This window comes from Sinohyriopsis cumingii, chromosome 6, assembly GCF_028554795.1.
Source record: "Sinohyriopsis cumingii isolate HCF-2022 chromosome 6, ASM2855479v2, whole genome shotgun sequence".
Classification (NCBI taxonomy): Eukaryota; Metazoa; Mollusca; class Bivalvia; order Unionida; family Unionidae; genus Sinohyriopsis; species Sinohyriopsis cumingii.
In genome coordinates this window covers 89,829,886-89,845,729 of record NC_142966.1, presented here as the reverse complement: position 1 = coordinate 89,845,729, position 15,844 = coordinate 89,829,886, and the positions used below count along the sequence as shown (strand labels likewise).

Genomic DNA, 15,844 nt, shown 5'->3' with positions numbered 1-15,844 from the left:
CTAGATTCTTACAGACTGTAGTATATCTAGATTCTTACAGACTGTAGTATACCTAGATTCGTACAGACTCTGTAGTATACCTAGATTCTTACAGACTCTGTAGTATACCTAAATTCTTACAGACTCTGTAGTATACCTAAATTCTTATAGAATGTATTATACTTAGATTCATAAAGACTGTAGTATACCTAGATTCTTACAGAATGTATTATACTTAGATTCTTAAAGACTGTATTATACCTAAATTCTTACAGAATGTATTATGCTTAGATTCTTAGAGACTGTAGTATACCTAGATTCTTACAGACTCTGTAGTATACCTAGATTCTTACAGACTCTGTAGTATACCTAGATTCTTACAGACTGTAGTATACCTAGATTCTTACAGACTGTAGTATACCTAGATTCTAACAGACTCTGTAGTATACCTAGATTCTTACAGACTCTGTAGTATACCTAGATTCTTACAGACTCTGTAGCATACCTAGATTCTTACAGACTCTGTAGTATACCTAGATTCTTACAGACTGTAGTATACCTAAATTCTTACAGACTGTAGTATACCTAGATTCTTACAGACTCTGTAGTATACCTAAATTCTTACAGACTGTAGTATACCTAGATTCTTACAGACTCTATAGTATACATAGATTCTTACAGACTCTGTAGTATACCTAGATTCTTACAAACTCTGTAGTTGGGTTTGCTAGTCAATACTTGACAGCAAAACATATTATGGGCATCTGAGTAACAAATAAAATTGATACAAAAAGAATACGTTTGAAATATATCAGACGAAAATATCACCGCTTGCTTATTGGAAGTTGGTTTAGAAATGCCGTTAAGCATTCATAGCAATTCCAAGGATGATCAAGTATTACTGAGAAAATAAATCTATACAAAAATAATTAATCTCCATTGTGGTAAAAGCTGAAAAATAATTACAAAGATACAAAACAATACGTGCCTAAACTGTTATATGCATTGCAAAAACAAGAGAATATGACATTATAAAGCTTTACATGCAGTTGGATTTAAAACTGAAAAATTGCAGAGTTGACATTTTTGTTAAATTTGTTTTTCTTAAATTCGATGTTAACTGAATTATATCATTTAAAACAAACAGCTTCAAATTATCTCCTGGAAGTTTTTCGATATCATTAAAGGTGCCGAACATTCAACAATTAGGATTAGAATCGAATATGATTCAATGGTATTAGTATCAAATTTTATAACGACAATAAATGTTTAATTTACGTAAATGCGCTCACGTAGCCACGTTAACATAAACTTTAGCTGTGGTGCAGCATAGTTTATATCGAATCATTAATTTAGGTTTTTCATCAAACAAAGAAATCGTTCTTCTTGTACAACTCTACTCAGTGTTAAGGGCAGCTGTTACATCTATTAAATCATTCTTCTTGTACAAGTCTATAATGTTATTGTTAGCTGTTATCTCTATTAAATCAGTCTCCTTGTACAACTCTATAATGTTACTGTTAGCTGTTATCTCTATTAAATCATTCTTCTTGTTCAACTCTATAATGTTACTGTTAGCTGTTATCTTTATTAAATCACTATTAAATCATTCTTCTTGTACAACTCTATAATGTTATTGTTAGCTGTTATCTCTATTAAATCACTATTAAATCATTCTTCTTGTACAACTCTATAATGTTATTGTTAGCTGTTATCTCTATTAAATCATTCTTCTTGTACAACTCTATAATGTTATTGTCAGCTGTTATCTCTATTAAATCACTATTAAATCATTCTTCTTGTACAACTCTATACTGTTATTGTTAGCTGTTATCTCTATTAAATCATTCTTCTTGTACAACTCTATAATGTTACTGTTAGCTGTTATCTCTATTAAATCATTATTCTTGTACAACTCTATAATGTTATTGTTAGCTGTTATCTCTATTAAATCACTATTAAATCATTCTTCTTGTACAACTCTATGATGTTATTGTTAGCTGTTATCTCTATTAAATCATTCTACTTGTACAACTCAATAATGTTAATGTTAGATGTGATCTCTATTAAATCATTCTTCTTGTACAGCTCTATAATGTTATTGTTAGATGTTATCTGTGTTAAATCATTCTTCTTGTACAATTCTATAACGTCAATGTTAGCTGTTATCTCTATTAAATCATTCTACTCGTACAACTCAATAATGTTAATGTTAGCTGTTATCCCTGTTAACTCATTCTTCTTGTACAACTCTATAATGTTAATGTTAGCTGTTATCACTATTAAATCATTCTTCTTGTACAACTCTATAATGTTATTGCTAGCTGTTATCTATATTAAATCACTATTAAATCATTCTTCTTGTACAACTCTATAATGTTATTGTTATCTGTTATCTCTATTAAATCATTCTTCTTGTACAACTCTATAATGTTAATGTTAGCTGTTATCTCTATTAAATCATTCTACTTGTACAACTCTATAATGCTATTGTTAGCTGTTATCTCTATTAAATTATTCTTCTTGCAAAACTCTATAATGTTATTGTTAACTGTTATCTCTGTTAAATCATTCTTCTTGTACAACTCTATAATGCTATTGTTAGCTGTTATCTCTATTAAATCATTCTTCTTGTACAACTCTACAATGTTATTGTTAGCTGTTATCTCTATTAAAGAATTCTTCTTGTACAACTCTAAAATGTAAATGTTAGCTGTTATCTCTATTAAATCATTCTTCTTGTACAACTCTATAATGTTATTGTTAGCTGTTATCTCTATTAAAGAATTCTTCTTGTACAACTCTACAATGTAAATGTTAGCTGTTATCTCTATTAAATCATTCTTCTTGTACAACTCTATAATGTTATTGTTAGCTGTTATCTCTATTAAACCATTCTTCTTGTACAAGTCTATAATGTTATTGTTAGCTGTTATCTATATTAAATCACTATTAAATCGTTCTTCTTGTACACTCTATAGTGTTATTGTTAGCTGCTATCTCTATTAAATCATTCTTCTTGTACAACTTTATAATGTTATTGTTAGCTTTTATCTCTATTAAATCATTCTTCTTGTACAACTCTATGATGTTATTGTTAACTGTTATCTCTATTAAATCATTCTTCTTGTACAACTTTATAATGTTAATGTTAGCTGTTATCACTATTAAATCATTCTTCTTGTACAACTCTATAATGTTATTGTTAGCTGTTATCTCTATTAAATCATTCTTCTTGCAAAACTCTATAATGTTATTGTTAACTGTTATCTCTGTTAAATCATTCTTCTTGTACAAGTCTATAATGTTGTTAGCTGTTATCTCTATTAAATCATTTTTCCTGTATAATTCTATAATGTTATCGTTAGCTGTTATCTCTATTAAATTATTATTCTTGTACAACTCTATAATGTTATTGTTAGATGTTATCTCTATTAAATAATTCTTCTTGATAGAGTCTCCAGTGTTAATTTAAAGCTTTTATAAGTATCACATTATTCTTCTTGTGCAACTCTCCAGAGTGTTAATGTTAGCTGTTATCTCATTTTCATTCAGTGATTGTTCATTCGAGTTTTATTCTTTTGACTTTCGTCGGATTTTATTATTAACAGTTTTGTATGTAAATCTGAATTTTAAGTGTTTAGGTGGGCGAAATATATTTTTCTCCATTACACACTCCAAGCATCTACATCACTGGTTGCTTGCAAATATTGCTAACGTGAGGCACCCATGCTTGATCAGTGTCCATTCTTACACCTTAGATCTCTTATTTAACAAAAAATGATCATCCCCCCCCCAAAAAAAAAGCTTCCACCTTCATTAACTTGTTTTTACTAGCTCTGAGATTTTGTTTGCAATTTCATCACAACTCTGTTTAATTGCTGGTAATTTATCGTCTACTTCTTCACTCCACCTTTTGATTATACTTTTCAAAATATTATTACCCAAAGCCTTGCACTTTTTGCGTATCAACACGTCTTTGTGAAAACAATATTGAATAGCTGTATCATTAAATAAACTGTTATATATATATATATATATATATATATATATATATATATATATATATATATATATATATATCCGAGACCATATCTTTCAGAAGCTCGATAATGATAACAGGAATTAACTACACGATCAGTCAACAGTTAAGATGTTGAGTCATCTATCTACTCACATGCAAGATCGGTGCCTTTCAATATTTTGACGAAACCATTGATTTCAGAAAACGAATGCATAATTACAAATGCCACATTTGCAACAAAATCAACGCGAAAGTTGTCAACCACTATAACTCGAATTGACATTCAGTCGAGTCCCTCGAGTTTTTACCGGCTGAATCTAAGCTGGGGTGGGCTGACATAGAACCCACACGTAAGGAACGATACTGGATACTACAATTAAAAACTCATATGGAGTTTGGCCTAAATGAGAAGAAAACAGATATTTAACCTTACCGTTGCAGTCTTACAAACATTACAGCCAGTCATCAGTTTTGCATCTGACGTAAATTCTGCGCCAATATCTACCCAAGTACTTATATTTGGTACGATTTTATATTATTATTATTATCATTATTATTATTATTATTATTATTATCGGTCTTATCCATTATCCTGATGCACAATTATCTTAACATCTTTCCTTCAGAACCTCTTTGCATGTTTCTAACGGGGTAAAATTTCTTCTTTTTTTTAAATCCCGTAGATGGCGTTGATCTCTCGCCACGCCGTTTGTTCGTCCTTAACCCTTTGTTCATAACTTTAGAATATGGTCAACACATACTGGTTCACTATGTGATAGGCACAAGAACTCACTCGTCTTATTTTTTGCACAATTTTGTTCCGTTTTGTCTCTTGTTGTAAAATGTCCCAAGTGATTCAAATATTTAAGGGGTCAAAAGTTTTTCGTTTTTTTTTCGTGTTAAGTGTTTATTTTGTATATGTAAGTTTTATTTTTCCCCTGGCGAAAAGCTTGCCAGAAACGTTGGGAAGCTGTTTTGAATTTGTGCCTCTCTCTGTCTGTCTGTCTGCCTCTCTCTCTCTCCTAAATTCCTTACCCTTTTATCCGTATGCTGCGAGCATGCTCTCCGAAGCGTCGCCAGCCATCTTGTTAAGGATGTCTGGAAGTATAAAGTGAACGTATCAAGTACTTACTTGATTGATATGTTTTGTCATGTTACTCTAGTCTCTGGCAGTTCAACATTCTGGAGTTGCGTTAAGGTCTTGTTTATTTCGGACTATATATGATGTCCTCTACCAACGCAGCTGTTTTAAAATGTTCTAATATTAGCACTGTAACAATAAATACACAAAATATCAAAATTGTTCAAAGAGACTCTATATTTATCATTACAGGAAAGAAAAAAGATTAAAATAAGATTTATTGTAAGAAGCATCAAGCATGATCAAAACTATTTATGTCTAACTACATTTTACTTTTGGATCGAAGGAAAAAAAGATTCATTTCAAATCACGATAAAATGATCATCATGCCAAAACAAAACTATCAACGTCACATAAATTTACCTGTGTACAGTAGCATATCACGAAGACTGCAATGGGAAGAATGAACCAGATTCCTATAAGGGTGTAAGTGTACACAGCACCAATGATAAGATATATTGGTAACGCCAGCAGAAAGACTCCCGTAAATGATGCCAAAAATGCTCGATAAGAGTCGACTCCGAATATATTGATGATCTAAAATAACACCAAAAAATGTTATTTTGCCAATATGAATATATTGATGATCTAAAATAGTTACAAATTTTTTTATTTTGCCAATATGAATATATTGATGTTCTAAAATAGCAAACAAATGTTATTTTGCCAATATGAATATACTGATGATCTAAAATAGCTACAAAAAATGTTATTTTGCCAATATGAATATACTGATGTTCTAAAATAGCAAACAAATGTTATTTTGCCAATATGAATATATTGATGATCTAAAATAGCAAACAAATGTTATTTTGCCAACATGAATGTATTGATGATCTAAAATAGCAAACAAAAGTTTTTTTGCCAATATGAATACACTGATGATCTAAAATAGCCACAAAAATGTTATTTTACCAATATGAATACACTTATGAGCATTTATCAACAATAATCTATATGGTTCTCTGAGTAATCATTCACAATTTTAGAAGAAAACGTACATTCTCCAGATCAAAGTATAACATAATATGTACATTGTAATTATAAATATCATTTTCCACATTGCAGATAATAATAATAATAATAATAATAACAATATCCCCTTTTTATTCAGGGTGACAAAATTAGCTAACAGCTAGTTTACATTATGACCCTGAAGTTTAAACAAATGTGCATGCAATTAACAAAGAATCTGCTAGCTTAACATCTACTGAATACAACATAAAATATAAGAGAAGTTAATACAAATTATACGAGGTTAACATATTGTTATGACATATCACATATACCACAACCAAATAGTATGCGGTGATAAAATCAGGAGTGCTCATAAAAAGTTTGTAGAGGACTTATACTATCCAGAATTTGGAACATTATGCTTCAAACCTTTCCATAGAATTGTATGGGTGTAAGTAAAAGATTTATGAAGCTATTGCTTGTATATAAACATATGTTTCCACTCAACCCTGTGCTAATATTCCTTAAACATTTAAAGACGCTAATGATAGTTTGGCGATAAATTTGTTAAGACCTTGAAAACAATAACAGCTTTGATATTTAAAAAATGCAACCATTAATTGGCATCGATCTAAGAGTGTTGAAAAGAGATGATGTAGATGTTAAAATATCTATGAAACTTAAAGTCATCCTGGCAGCGCCATTCTGAACGTTGATAATCGTCTCTGCGTGTCAAAGAATTCGGAATTTTCCTCACAGTACAGCAGTAGATAAAATGTGCAGAAACAATTGTATTGTACACTTTTCGGACCAATTTCTCCAACGTAAAAGCCCTAACCCTTTTTATAATTCCCATTTTCATGGGTACTTTTATAAAATGTGTTTCGAAGTGGTTGGACCAGGAAAAAGTATTATCAATAAGGATACCTCAAAGTTTGGCACATTCAACAGTTTCAATGTTGTACCAATTACTTGAAAGTGCAGTTCGCTACATTTGGCTGATCGTTTTGCTGAGCAAATAAGCATTGTATCCATTTAACAGTTTATTGCAAATCTCATTTAGTTTGTTTTCAGTAATGATATAACCACTTTATCAATAATATATTGTGATGTATTATCTTATCTACACTCCTGGAGAGTAAGGAATGTTTCACACACTTTGGAAAATCATTTATACATAACATAGAAAAGAGAAAGTCCCGAATTGACTCCAGTGGTATTCTAATGGAAATTTCTTTAATTTCTGAGAGAGTGCCGTTCCAGCTACTGAGACATGACGAAAACCATTGTCACGAGGGTTTTGTAATTGTATGTTTTATAATATATATAGTAAATCTTACAAGAAAGTTAATTTTAAGTGTTAAACAATTTTCATAATTTTTCATTTCTATATTTTCACATGTGAAAAATATATCCATATATTTTTACATGTAAAAATATAAGATTCCCATCATGCCATGCAGCGCCTGGTTGTGTGTACCAGCAAAAGTTGTACCTGCAGCAACAAAAACGAGATCCTTGTGAGCAATAAAAAATGCACAGAAAATGCCTTATATTTAAGACACGGATATTTGTTAAAAGAAACTTGTGACCAGAAACCGTTCGTGTCTCTTGGAAGTTATATCCCATTACTTTCTTGACAACAACGATAAAACCCACAGTGATGCATTGCTGAATCAGACTTGCATTGTTTTCATATAGGGTCAGATAGTTTACAAAGTGACAAAAATGTAATTTACTCGACATATTATATCAACTTGATGAAACCGCTCTCTTAAGTCACGTCTATTTTAAGGATCAGGCTATGAAAATTTAGGTGATTTGATAAAAGGGGGTGGATTGAGCGTGTTACGCCGAAGAGTGCGTTTAATCTTCTGAACATCTATTCTTGAGCAAGTTTGGAGTATAATAAAATGAAAATTTTCTTTTTCTACGTTATGCCCGGATATATTTCATCTTGTGGTACCAAAGACTTTCTCATTCACATCCTTTACCTAAAACAAAAAACCACACTCACACAGGAGCAATGGTCAGTCCATTTTTTCTGCGTATACCGCCCTCCTCCTAGTAGAAAAAACAAGCTGGCTGACTCTCTCTTTTTGGAGCAGTTTCCGAATCTCCTGGACTATGGAAATTCGATGGGTGGCAACCTGATTATTCTTGGAGATTTCAACTTTCACTTTGACTGTCCCGGAAACTCAAATACATCAAAACTCATAGATTCCATTAATGTTTTCAACCTCAAACAGTCAGTTAACAAACCCACCCATAAACATGGTCACATTTTAGACTGGATTCTTCATAGAACTGATGATAACATTCTACGGTCCTCCCTGGTATCCCATGATCTTGCATCAGATCATCTCTGCATTATATGCCATCTTGACTTATCAGTCCCTAACCCTCCACCTTTATCTGCTACTAATGAGAAACCTCCGTATGATAAATAGAACTAAATTAATGCACGACATGCAAGCTAACCTAACAACTTGCTTACCTCCTACCGCAGAACAACTCGATAAATGTCTGCGTTCATTACTTGACAAACATGCCCCAGCTACCAAGTGCAGAGTATCAATTAAAAAGTGTTTTCCATGGTATAGCAGTGTTAGGGACCAGCTTCGCACTGCTAAAAGAGACCGCCGTAAAGTTGAGAGGCTCCACCAGACTCACTATTCATAAGCAAATCTATGAAGTCGCTAAGATGAATGTCACAAATATAGTCCATGCAGCGAAATCAGCCCACTACACTACTAAGATCATGGAAAGTTCCAGGTGCAAAGAGCTCTTCGAGATTACTAACAAGCTAATGTCAAGGAACAAATCAACACCACTTCCAACTACCTTCTCTCCAGTCGACCTTCCGGACGTGTTTGCAAATTTTTTTCGTGACAAAGTACAAACCATTAGAGATAAGCTTGACACCACAATTTCAATTGACTCGTCGTCACCATGCAGTTGGGATACAGAATTTGAGCGGCAACCATTAGCAGCATTTGAACCTGTCTCTATGGATTTCGTACGTACAATCCTGACGAAGAGTGCACCAAAGTCATGTGAACTTGATCCAATTCCAACATCACTGCTGCTTGAGTGCTTAGATCCAGTATTGCCTTCACTAAGTGATGTTATTAATACCTCTCTCTCATCTGGGGAATTCCCATCATTTTTCAAAACTGCCGTTGTAAAGCCTCTGCTGAAGAAACCAACACTAGACCATAACGATTTAAAGAACTACCGCCCAGTTTCTAATCTCCCATTCATATAAAAAATCTTAGAAAAGGTTGTTCTATCCCAGCTTGTATCTCATCTAAATTCAAACAGTCTTTTTGGCATTCATGAAACAGCCTTACTGTGGTTCAAGTCCTATTTGGTCAACAGGACACAAATTGTATCTGCAAATGGAATACACTCCAATCCAGTTGATCTATGTTGTGGTGTTCCACAGGGGTCTGTTCTTGGACCTGTTCTCTTCCTTCTGTACACTCAGTCGCTCTCAAGTATCGTAGATCATCATCCAGTGTCTCATCAATTGTGCGCTGATGACACCCAAATCTACAAATCTAGCCACCCAACTGAAGTTGATGCTACCATCCAAGGTGTAGAGAGGTGCATTTCTGATGTGAAATCATGGATGACATGTAACAAGCTGCAGATGAATGATTATAAAACTGAGGCCATTCTGATCACAACACAAAGATTTTCTCATTCACATCCTTTACCTAAAACAATAAATATCAGCAACGCCAACATTAAATTCACACAATCAGTACGAAACGTAGGTGTTACTCTGGACAGTACTTTCACATTGCACCAATATGTCTTGAACATATGAAAGACTGCATATCTTGAGCTGAGACGCATCAGCTCAGTTCGCAAATATCTTTCAGTTGATGCCACTAAAACACTTGTTTGTTCATTAGTACTTTCAAGACTGGACTATTGTAAATCAATTGTGTCTGGTTCATCTCAATATCTACTCCAGAAACTTCAAAAGGTTCAAAACACAGCTGCTCGAACCATACTTAGATTACCACGATCAGAGCACACCTCCCCGCTGCTCTGTACCCTACACTGGCTATCCATTCGATCCAGAATAAAACACAAAATTTGTTCTCTGTGCTACGTTTCACTGTCGGACTCTAGTCCAACATATCTATCTGACCTCACCCATGTGTACACACCAGCAAGATACTTCCGCTCCTCTTCTGACAATCGTATACTCATTATTCCCACTATGAAAACAAAGTCATATGAACAGCGTTCTTTTGCATACCAGGGCCCAGCAACGTGGAATGAATTGCCCACTGAACTCAGACACAAAGACACAGTGATCACATTCAAGAGGGCTCTCAAAACTCACTTATTTCGACAGCAAGAACAAACTTAAAGACCTAATAATGTTTCCTACCTTTAAATATTCTCAGCATGTTTTTTATTTTATTTTTTTTAATGTTTTCCTAATTTCATGTTGTTTGTTTTTGTAATAATATTATTGTTTCTTATCTTATAGGTGTTGTTTTAAAGTTGTAAAGCGCTTAGAGCTTCTAAAGATTAGGCGCTATACAAAGTCCTCATTATTATTATTATTATTATTATTATTTTAACTCATTGCTTCGCTGCTCGTTAAAATATCATGTTTTTCACACCACATTATGAATATATCCAATATTTCAGACTTAAAGACCTAATAATGTTTCTTACCTTAAATATTTTCAGCATGTTTTTTGTGTTTTTTAATTTCATGGTGTTTGTTTTTTTGTAATCATATCATTATATGTTTTTATGTTAAGCGTGTTGTCTAATGTTGTCAAGCGCTTAGAGCTTCTAAATATTAGGCGCTATACAAAGTTCTCATTATTATTATTATTATCATCATTATTATAATCAGTAGTAGTAGTATTAAGTTGGGAAAATAACATATCCTCCATTTAAAGGATTCAATTTGTAAAATTGAGAGAAATAAATTTTAATTACCAGTATTTGTTAACTTTTTAAAAAAAAGTTATTGAATACAGTTTTTTATGAGTAACTGTTTCCAGTTGTGGACTAGAATAAAAATAATAGTGCACAAAATACATACTAATAAAATTATCAACTTAGATACGTAATAACTAATATCAGTAACGGTCTTAACAAACGCGTGGCTCGATTCGATCATTTTGTCGGGGCCCCCTGGATTTACGCGCCAGGACCCATGTGAGCACTGTATTTGGAAATAAACGTTTAAACAAGTTTAGATGATATCGGACTTTGTAACTTTCTTCGGTCGCTTGAAAATTATATTCTTTCTATGGATATATATATTTTTTTTAAAATTACTAAAGCGCGGGGTCTATGTGAGCACAGGGCTTGAGTGGGCCAATCGGTCCATTCGGCCTATGCCTGGCCCGACTAGTATTTATCTGAAAATGTAGGTTTTGATTTAATTACATACTTCAGTGTGTGTGTGTGTGTGTGTGTGTGTGTGTGTGTGTGTGTGTCTTACTTCAGATAATGTTTTCCCTCGAATCGATTTCATCCTCAACATTTTCCGATACATGATCCCCATAAACCCGGCCCTGAATCTCGTTCCTGCAATGACATTATATATGCAACATAGTTTAAATTCAGTTCAATTAAATCAAGTTCTGTCCAGACACTGAGCTCCACTAAAATGTCAAACCGTCCTGCAATGATGCAGTTCAAGATATATATCAATACATACGCAAGGCGAATAACGCTCATTCATTCACACCAATCAACTATTATTAGTGACACAGCTTAATGATGTAACTGTTCTACAGCCTGAGTGAAATCTTTGTGACCATGTAGGTTTGAACCTTACCATTTGATTAACTTGGGTCGACTGCCGTGATATGTCCCTGAGCTACTTTATTGATATTCTCGCGACACGATATAATCTTCACGTGTTGCTGTGCCGTAAAACACCCGACCCAATCAATTATGTCCATTTATACAAACATCGACAACTCGACGTTAGCAAAACTGTGGATATGGTCTGTTTGAAACCAAAGTAAATGAAAACTTGTTGAATACCCTTTATCGCCACAGTCACATGCAGTAATACGACAATATCAGTTTTAGATTTGCATTTGTGATCTAGGTCACAGCCGCCTTCCATCGCATGTGACTTTATCATCATATCACGCGCACATACCCACACATGAACTTTACCCACAGGTGCTTCTGCAAGAGGAAAGTCACATCGACTCACGTCGTTAACGCTTTCAATGCTGCTGAGTTTTCTGGTGTTTTCAATGGTCTTTCCATTGTTGTTCATGAGTTTAAAGAAATCCTTGTCTAGGTCTGTGGTAGTTTTAACTCTCTGCGTGGTATTAAAGTCAATGTAACATTTCATCCACGGGGCCCGGTCAAACTTGAGTGCACGACGAACTTTATCAAGCACCAATCCGTGTTTTAGCACCTGATCGAGGAGACGATGACGTACTATGTACTTAGTCTTGTTCATGAGGTTGTGTATACGTTTGTCCACCGCAGCAGCTCCATGACCACAATTGTTACTGTTTTGGTGCTTACTGCTCCTGAGAGAGCATCTCATTGGAGACCAGTAGTTGTTCAATGTAGACTGGATAATCGTTGTGCAGGTCATGCAAGTGTTGTGGATAGATCAAGTCGACTTCGCGAAAATAGCCAACGTCGTATGTGAAACCCATTTCCCATTCATGAAGAAACTGTTCACCCGATATCCAGTGAAATACACCTGTGGGAAGAGGGTATGACATACCCTATTCACATAGATTGTTTGCGTAGAGATAAAGGATGTACGTGGCAAGTTTATTGGTATCGTAGTTGGACAAGTATTTGTTATTGGCACTGGCATTTTTGGTGACGACGGAGATTCCACCTCTCACCATCTGCTCTAAAAGCAATAATATATCTGGATCGGTGAAAAGCTTGAGCTGCACCTGACTAGTTTTACGCAGAGCGTCTCATGATATTCATGGTGATGAAAAGTGCCATACTGGAGCAATTGGATAATGTTGCTGGCATGTATTTCTGAAATTTTCAAATACGTCTGCAAGTAATAGCACTTCCGTTTTCAGATACACATCGTGGCAATCGCCGAGTGTGTGACAGACAAATGCTTTCCAGACATCGAGTGTGCTCTGTCGTATTAGTTGTTGGTGATGTGGGAGAGATTTAAGTGAGAATAAATGGCGGCTTTGGAAGGAAGAAAAGTTTCCTCAAACCGTGACCAGCTGTTAATGTCTTCATTAGGATATATTCCTTTTTGCTAGAGCAGTTGTATTTTTCTGGATCGGCTAAGTCGAGTCGAACAAAGACGGGCAGATTTCAGTGAGTTCGTCTAGCGACGCTGAGATAAACTGCAAGCTGTCTATGAATCTGAAGGGTCAAATCGAGAACGACATGTACTTTTCAAAGATATTAGAGATGCCTGTGATTTTGTCTCCCACCGATTTTAGGATTTCTTTGACCCACAGGTGGTTTAACGGCGCGACGATAAAGTGTACGTCATATCCTCGTAAATTTTGAGCGATGGCCAGAAGGAAATTCTGATCTTTGAAATGGAGGCTGCATTGAAAGTGAGCAGCACCGCGATAACGTCCTGTGATGTGGCAGTGACCTTTTACCTTTTAATCTTGCGGCTTGATATAATCTTCGCAGATATGACAACGATCAGATGACTTGTTTTTTCGATGTTGTTCTGGCGTGAGATGAATCAGTGGTGCTGCATTTTGTTCCGGATAGCTGCGATACGTTTGTATTCTGACACGAGCTACTCAATGTACCAGACAACGCAATCTGCACCACGATGCTGACGATAGGGTGATGACAGGCGCTTGTCTGCAGAACAGTATGTTTTATAGTCGATAGCGCATGGCACTTGTGTTTACTCCACCTTCGTAAACATAGATTTGCCGAGATCAGGATGGGATCCCTCCACTTTTTTCAGTATCTCTACCGTGTCAAAAACAATATGAAATGTCTGATAAAATTTTCTTTGGGCGTTTTCGAACTGTAAAGTATTTTCTTCACCTCTGGCATCTGAGTGGCTTGTGTTTCGTGACAATAACAATGCGCTGCATGCTCACCCAGGTTTTGCCGCCTCGAAAAATATTGCAAACATCTATAGCAATAATAGGCTTTATCATCGTGTTTAGTGTACTGTGATCGGCACAGACGTCTAAATTCCTTGATTCCGCTGAAACGCGACTGAGAGTAAAATAAGTTGATACTGCTTTGTGAAGCTGTTTTGGAGATCAACAAGGGATGGGCCGTGTGTTTGTTTTCCTCAAGACCAAAGACATTCATCGATAGATTATTTTGTGCTACTTAATTTGGTACATCTTTAATTCTGCCCGGAAACAGGATATTTTCTGTCTTAATGATATTGAAATATGGTTTTGTAGTGAGATTCGCGATCGACGTGATCTCTAGCAGGATGAGGCGAAGAAAGCACAGCCCAAACTAAGAATAATTAATCTTTGCTGGTAACATTCACAGATACTTTAGTAGCTAAAATCGTTTTATGGAGTTGAACATATTTACCTACACGTGTCGGCGTGTGTTTTGAGACTCCAAGTTCGATCTGGTTGAGGCTGATCCCCTCTCGTGATAATCGTCTATACTATGTTGGATAAAAGACCAGATGATGTAAAGAATCTCTGAAATTACTGCCACGAGAAACGATGACCGAATTTGATCTGATCCAGTTATCAATGTTTCTTTCTTCCCGTGTAAAATGAATGTTACAAGCAACACACAGTTTGATAGCCGTATGCGCCTGAAGCTCTTAAAGAACACTAGGTTTAAGCAGTTGTTGCATTAGTTGTTTATTGGCTCCTTTAGCAACTATGTGCGGATTATCATAAGCAAAACATTTGGCAGCACATTTAAACGCCTTTTCATTTTGTTGCGGTGTAAGTGTTTTACTATGCAGGTTTATCTTGGGCAGTTTCCTAATCTCAACTCACTGACGAATGCTTATCACCTGTTCCTGAAGCTTCAGAACTTCTGCTTTTGATTTTGGATACTCCGTGGTTTTACCAGTGTGTGTTTTGTATTCATCGATTAGTTATTTAGCACAGCTCTGCATTGTAATAATATCTTTGAAAAACTTTGAAACTTACTGATGAGTTTACGTCCACAGCCACGATGTGGCCCATCACTCCTTGGAAGAGCTCTCAGTAGTTCTAGTACTTCTTCAGCAAGCTCATCCAACGTGGCAGTAGATCTTAGTTGACGTGCTTGACGCTGCGTTATGCTCAAGTAGATCGCGTTTAACTTACTGATAAGTAGATTCCGCAGAACGAAAGTTTGCTCAGGGTTCACACTTTCCATGGTTCATATTTTTGTACCAGATATTGTATGCAATTTTCAATATATCTCTAATTGCTTTTTCTTTTTCTTCGATATCTTTAATTACTTGTTATTTTAAAATTAGAGATATAAATTGTATATTAATAATATAGCATAAGGTCAAATGTCACCACTGGAACAAATTGATGACATTGGTTGTTTCAAAGCGCCATAGAGAATTGCAGGAGAAACTGAAGCTGGTGTAGATGTATTTTTAAGACTGCCTTGTGTTTACTGGTGCTTTCTTCGTTCACCATTATATCCTGCAGTGATTCATCCACCACCTACAATAGGTACTTTTTAAAACCTGTTATGATTCTCGTCATCTGATTGAGCTTGACAATATCCGCTAGCGCATCAAGAGTTGCTTTCAAGTCAGTATAGTCCAAATGCCACTG

General features: G+C 34.9%; 1 protein-coding gene across 1 annotated transcript in view; it reads right to left on the bottom strand.

The window, feature by feature from the left end:
- Positions 1-15,844, bottom strand: part of LOC149797413 (ATP-binding cassette sub-family C member 5-like) — a 111,747-nt gene that overhangs the window by 87,104 nt on the left and 8,799 nt on the right. Inside the window, exons 7-9 of the mRNA XM_089960757.1 lie at positions 11,590-11,675; positions 5,508-5,681; positions 5,039-5,101 (exon numbers count right to left, since the gene is read on the bottom strand). Of these exons, the coding sequence (XP_089816883.1) occupies positions 5,039-5,101; positions 5,508-5,681; positions 11,590-11,675 (323 nt within the window). The remainder of the gene's footprint in view (positions 1-5,038; positions 5,102-5,507; positions 5,682-11,589; positions 11,676-15,844) is intronic.